Source organism: Centrocercus urophasianus, unplaced genomic scaffold (genome assembly GCF_019232065.1).
Source record: "Centrocercus urophasianus isolate 14NV4802_14NV808 unplaced genomic scaffold, USGS_Curo_1.0 seq_30, whole genome shotgun sequence".
In the NCBI taxonomy this organism is placed as follows: domain Eukaryota; kingdom Metazoa; phylum Chordata; class Aves; order Galliformes; family Phasianidae; genus Centrocercus; species Centrocercus urophasianus.
This window is the reverse complement of record NW_024884867.1, coordinates 2,686,574-2,693,020: the sequence shown is the minus strand read 5'-3', so window position 1 is coordinate 2,693,020 and position 6,447 is coordinate 2,686,574. Positions and strand designations below refer to the sequence as shown.

Here is a 6,447-nt window from a genome sequence, read left to right as displayed (position 1 = left end):
GTTTGGGTTGGAAGGGTCCTTGAATGTCATGGAACCAGAGAATTCTAAATGGGTTGTGTTGGAAGGGTCCTTAAAGGTCATGGAACCAGAGAATTCTAAGTGGGCTGTTTTGAAAGGGTCCTTGGAGGTCATGTAAGCATGGCCATGGAAGCATGAGAGTGATGAGAGGAGTCAGCAGGATGAAACAGCTTGAGGCCATTTAATGGGGTTAAAAGCCTCTCTGTAGTCTGTGACAAGCTTCAGGCAGAAAATTCACATTACTGAGGCAATGAGAAATTTAGTGTAATTATTTGTCACATACACATACATGTGGTTATTAAAGCAGGCTGAGGGAAAATATTAAGCTAGATGTGAATGCCAGTTCATGAAATTAAAGTAAAACAATTCCTCATTAACCCTGGGCATATATGCACTCATGCGTTAGAATGCCTGTTCTGAAAGTCTTTGCTTGCACTCAAAATGTATTAAATTCTTCTCTGTAGTAAACGACTGCCTGTGTGGGCACTATGAGAATTATTTTTTTAGTGCTAGTCATTAGTTCTTCTTAAAATGGCCTAACGTGTATACTGAACCTCATTTGTCTGAACTGTCCATTAACATGGCAAAAGAGAGAGATGGGTTATTTCTCTTTCAACATGGAAAAAGTTGTTCCACAGTTGCAGAGTAACAGTGAGGAAGGTTAGAGTCAGTATCATGCAGATCCTCCCTTTTTGACTGGCTTTCATCCAAGGGCCATTCTGGTTCTCGCCCAGAAAAGAGGACCAGCAAGAGGATTCTGTTAGTGCTGTATCCAAAACAGGGGAGGTGGAAGGTGATGAAGCTGGGAAATGGCAATCTAGTGGGAGGATTGCTGTGCTGATGTGCCCAGCTGCAGGCGGCTGTGCCTGGAGCAATGCCTGCTGCGGTGTGTATGAGCAGTGGGGCAGGAGGGGGTGATGGGGGAGCTGGGACCAACGCTGGCAGCTGGTGCCTTGGTTTCCCTGCCTCACAAAGGCAAAAACGTGACCTGGTCTGGAGGGACACCTGGTGGAGATGCAGGAAAAGGCAAGTCCCTGCCCTGCCTCTGAAGTACTGCTTAGGTCCGTTTCTGCAAATACGAGACATTCTTCATACTTCTGCTACAGAAGAGATGGATCCATAGACCCAAAACGTGAAGGTGTGTCAGGACTCGACTGAGTAGCACGCGTGCCAAAAATGTGGGCATGTTGGTTTTGAAGCAGAGCTGCCCTGGGAGCGGAGCCCAGCCGTGTTGCTGAAGCGTTGTAAGGCAGTGCTACCTGTAGCTCGTGGTCCTACAGCATTGCTGTCCTGTGTGTTGCCCTTTGCAGACAAAGGCATCTCACCAGTGCCTGTGTGCATGGTTGCAAAACTTATTCTTTCAGCTGCCTGTTCCTCTGGGCCTGCAGGGATACTCAGTTTGTGTTTGATGCATGAGTTGCTGTGCTTCAACTGTTGTAGAATAATTCAGCATACACTCCTGCTCTACAGCAAATACAAGGTAGCTTTGCTGTCCTTATTTGCCTAAGTAGCTGCTGGGACAACAAAGAGACATTCCAGACTGTGGTACATGCAGCCTGGCTGAGGAATCCTTACATGTATTCCGTTTATATTGAGGGTCTGTTTTTGCAAAAGCAAGGATCTGAAGTGCTGCCAGGGAAAGGCTGCTCTGGCATACCTAGTGTACAACTTGCTTATCTTGCTTACCTTGTTCTGTATCAGAGTTTGAAAGAAACTTCACAGTGTCCTGATTGTTCTCCCTTTTTAATTGCTCATGGCTGCAAGAATAAGAATTTCAGGTATAACAGGCCAGAAATCCCAGGGATTACAAACTGAAGTTATTCCTCTGTACATTTGCATAGAACTGTTGCCATCTGTTTTAGGTTAACTCCATTTGCATATCTTCTTTCTTGGCATTTTATGGGCAGTTAATTTGTAATTAACCCACTTACTGCTGGATTGAAAAATTCGCAGTGCCAAAGGCATTGCAAAGATCTTGTGCTTTTTGTATTGCAGTACAAAAGGCATGAATTGTCTGAGACATGCAGGAAGGTAAGGGACCTGAGGGCATTTGAACAATGAAAACAGCACTCCTGGTATCTCTCACTCCTGCTTATTAGGGCGAATCTCTTTGATTTCTTTTTCAAACCTCAGCTTTGCAGCCATGGCCCATCTCCTCGTCATGCATCCCATATCACACTTCTTGGGTGCAGTCAGGTTTCCATTCCAAGTCAAGTCAGATATGTGATCTCTGTCTAGCTTTCTGTAAGACCAGACTTTAGATATTTTCAGGGATGCTTTTAATGGCTGTTTGAGAACAAGCTGGTGGCCTTCGCTGTGTCTGTGGGATTTGAAAGTTGCTCTGCTGTAACCAGAAGTGTACTTTTTCTTTTTTTTTTACTTTCTTTAAGGGACATTAAAGCTGGAAATATTCTTCTAACAGAACCAGGACAAGTGAAGCTAGCTGATTTTGGGTCTGCATCTATAGTCTCCCCTGCCAATTCCTTCGTAGGAACACCTTACTGGTGAGTAAAGCCTGGGATACTTCACTCTAAGTCTTCTCTCATGTTTCCAGCACTTCATAATCTGGGAATACTGTCTGGCACAAAAACTGTGTGAATCAAACAGTATTTCTGTTTACAATTCCTGTGTCCAGGAGATGGTTCTTTCTCAGTACCTGTGAGTAGAGACTGATTGTGCAGAGCTTCGAAATGGCACCAGTGCATTTTCTGGCTGTTGTAATGCCTTTGGCTTAGAAACAGTTAATGTTTGCCATAGGTAATGGAACGAAGGCAACCACACAGAGTAAAAGGGAGTTCTGTTCATCCATGCCTGCAGACTGGAAGTCAGATGGCTGTGTGGATTCTGTGTTTAAAGAGACTTGCTTAAGAGTCACTTGAGTCGCTTTACATTGCTAACTAACATGGGGAACCAGCATAGCTTTACACCGCACTGATTCTGTGGTGGACACCCCATGCCCTGATGGGAGGTCATGTATCACCCAACCTCTGAACAAGTTTGTTTGGCAAGAAGCTTCATCTTGGAAGAACAAAAGCTGCAGGGCTGAATTCCTGCAGGCTGGGCCTGCTGCTTGTTTCCCCTCTACTTTCCTCTTTATTCTGGGCCTCTGGATTTCCCTATTCTTTCCATAGCTGCACTCAAGGCTGCCTCTGCCTGCAGGAAAATTCTCCTGATGTGCCAATGGAAAACCTGCCATCTCTGGGGAGGGTACAAGTGATGGCTTTACAGAATCACAGAATCACAGAATCACCCGGGTTGGAAAGGACCTCAAGGATCATGTAGTTCCAACCCCCCTGCCTAGCAGTCCTAGCTTTAGGACTTCTCCAGCCCCTGCAGTCTGCCTGCAGGTACAGGGCCTTTGAGGCTGGCTCCCCGTGTGCTAATAGTGAGGTGATCAGGTTGACCTCTTATTTTCTTAAACTGTCTTTTGGAAGAGTGGCTCATGCAGGCAAGCACTGTTTCATTTCAGTGTGGTTTTACTGAGCTCCCTGCTGACTCTTCACGTTCTGATTCGCTGTGGAGCTGAAGCTGATGGAGCCATCTCATTTTTAAGCTGTGTGCTGGGAGTCACTTTTTGTATCTTCTGACCTGTGTGTTTTGCACTGTGGTTGGTAGGATGGCACCAGAGGTGATCCTTGCTATGGATGAAGGACAGTACGATGGAAAGGTGGATGTTTGGTCTCTTGGGATCACATGTATTGAGTTAGGTGAGTAAATACTTTGCAACAGAAATGAATCATCACTGCATTTAATATTTAATAATATTTAATAATCACTTGAGGGCTGTTGAGTTTTGTTTTAGATAAATTTTGTTTTGTTCTGGACAGTGCATTGTTGACACTGTAGGGCAGCATGCACCAAAGGTACCAGATAATGCGTTTTGACTTGTTTGGAAATTCAAGGAAGATGGAGACTACATTTTATGGGGCTGCTTTGTGAATATTGAGCCCCTTTCCAGGCTCTGCTAAACTATCTTTCAGTTTCCAAACCAGTGCTTATTCTAAGGGTACTTAAGCCAGGCTTCAGTCGATGACAACCAGGATGTTGTACTTACGGAGGCTGAGCTCCATATAATGACAAATATTTTGTTCCATGGAACCTTTGTAGAACTAAACTCTTCCTGTGCCCATGTGTTGTTCAGATTGATGCTTCAATCTGGCACAAGCGTGTTCTGAGCATACCATCAAAGACATGGCCAGTTTAGGGACTGTAGGTGTTTGCCAAGCACGGATCACAACTCATTTCCCTGCTCACTCTGTGTATTAGGAAGAGCCTCACACTGAAAATAACAGCTGTGTTCATGAGTAATACCAGACTCGTGGACTCCAGATGTTGCTAAGAACAGTGGAAGTAAAATTCTGTGTTCAAATTGCTGCACCTCAGGCAGTTTTTATATAGGAATTCTAAATACTTCAATTTATAGACTGATTAAATGTTGGTGTGGGAAGATGCACAATGGCCATAAGCCAGTCATTTGAACAGGGAGGGTTAGTGCACCTCACAAGGAATGTGTGGTCAAACATGAACACAAGTGAAAAAATACTTCATGGGTTGGAATGAGACAGAAGCAAACTTCCAGTATTTCTGCTGAAGTTTTAGAAACGTCTCTTCCTACTTTATATCATCTGTCCCCTGCTGTTCTGCTGTGGAACAAAGTGCTGCTATTTTTATTTTTGCTCCCAGAGAAGAGGGAACTATGGCTTGTAGTCTGCTTTGGTTTGTTTGTTTTTTACTAACTGGGTTTTGGGAAGACTGGAGCAACTATTATGCCAAGGGTCTTAGTGTCCTAAGAAGTTTGTGTTAGATGAGGCCTGCATTTAGCTTTCAACTCTTCCTTTCCCCAATCTGGAAAAAAAATAAATGAATCTTCAGTCTCACTTACAAGTTTGTGACATGAATCAATGTGGACAGGTTCTGTGCATGGGAAGAAAAGGGTTTGCACTGCAGGGGGCAGAAGATGCACGTGGGTACTGCCTGAAGGAAAGGTAGATGGGATAGCAGATAGCAGAGCAGATCCGTGCACTTCAAGTTTGGATATTGACCTTGCATGTGCTTCTCAAGGAGGAGATCTCAGTGGCTGAATAGATCCCATGCTCGCTATGCAGGCATCCAGTCTTAATAGTAGAATTTGTGTGCAGCTTTTCAGTCAAGAACTGTTAAAGTGAGAGCTGTGCATGATTCCATATCTGAGCGTGGAGTTGGTCTGAAGGAGCAGAGATCTCTTGATGAGCACCACTTGGCCTTCTGTGAATACTGATGTCTTAATTCCTTCTATGGCTACAAGTAGTGCTCAAAGACAAGCAAATGCAGTGCTTTGTGTGCATGCTGCATGACAAGTGATTGCTCCCATCTGACCTGGGATGAACTGTCAAAATGCTGGCATTGCTGGATGGGTGGCACAGCTCACACTGCAGGGCAGGTGGGCTCTTCCCAATTTCGGGGCGAAGTCTGCTGTGTTGTTGGGAGCTGTTGGGCTGTGTCCTGCTGGGCTGGGAAGAAGTTGGGTGAGGAGGAGCTAAGGGCACATCTGGCAGTGAACGTGGCAGATTGTCTGGCTTCCATGGGGGGCAGCCAATGACAAAGGAAAGGGGCAGCCGCTCTTTTCCTGAAGCATAGGTGGTGTGCTGTACAACTGAGCCCTGTTTTGGGCAGCTCCTGCTGATTTTACCCTAGCAGATCAGGTGTGGAATGTTGCAGTTAACGTAAAATGTACTGGAAGCTCTTCCTTGAGATTTGCATCCTTCTTTGGATTTCATTATCCCATCTACAAGTGAGTAACAGCTTTCCTTGAGTGGTTGTCCTGGGCTAACCTAGAAGATTAAAATAATTGGCCTAGATGTGATGACAGCAGTAATGAGCTATTGATTTAGCAGCAATACTCTGCTCATACTTCCATATCTTTCTCCTTTTCTCTCCAGACTGCCTTATCACACTTTTCTCTTCTCTTTCTAGCTGAAAGGAAGCCTCCGCTTTTCAACATGAATGCAATGAGTGCCTTATATCACATAGCCCAGAACGATTCCCCTACGTTGCAGTCAAACGAATGGTAAGAGAGCAATTACCAGGTGGTTTTTTTTGGCTGTGCGTGGCTCAAGTCTGACAAGAAAAGCGTTTGTTGCAGTGGAGTGGTTTGACTGTGTTCCTGAATAATGCTCCTGTGTAGGCAGGCTCAGTTTTGACCTTCTGTCACTTTGGCTGTGCTACAATCTAAACGTGTGGAGGTGTTAATTATGGGGCTGTAGATGCAGCAGGAATTAAAATATTCTTGGATGCACTAAGCCAGCCTTAGCTCAGCATTAGCAACGTTTCCAGCTGCAAAAAAGCTCTGACAGGAGAACTGTTAGCATTGTAGTGCAGCAGAAATGTGGAGGAAGGAAGGGGAGATGCTGCTGAGGTAATTAGGTACCTTTTTTTTTCGGTGAGCAATTT

The 6,447-nt window shown here is 44.9% G+C and overlaps 1 protein-coding gene across 1 annotated transcript in view; it reads left to right on the top strand.

The window, feature by feature from the left end:
* The first annotated feature begins 2,440 nt into the window (after positions 1–2,440).
* TAOK3 (TAO kinase 3) overlaps positions 2,441–6,447 on the top strand; it is a 32,498-nt gene continuing 28,491 nt past the window's right edge. The window contains exons 1-3 of the mRNA XM_042828727.1: positions 2,441–2,522; positions 3,634–3,725; positions 5,971–6,064. Coding sequence (XP_042684661.1) covers positions 3,635–3,725; positions 5,971–6,064 — 185 coding nt within the window. The 5' untranslated portion in view covers positions 2,441–2,522; position 3,634. The remainder of the gene's footprint in view (positions 2,523–3,633; positions 3,726–5,970; positions 6,065–6,447) is intronic.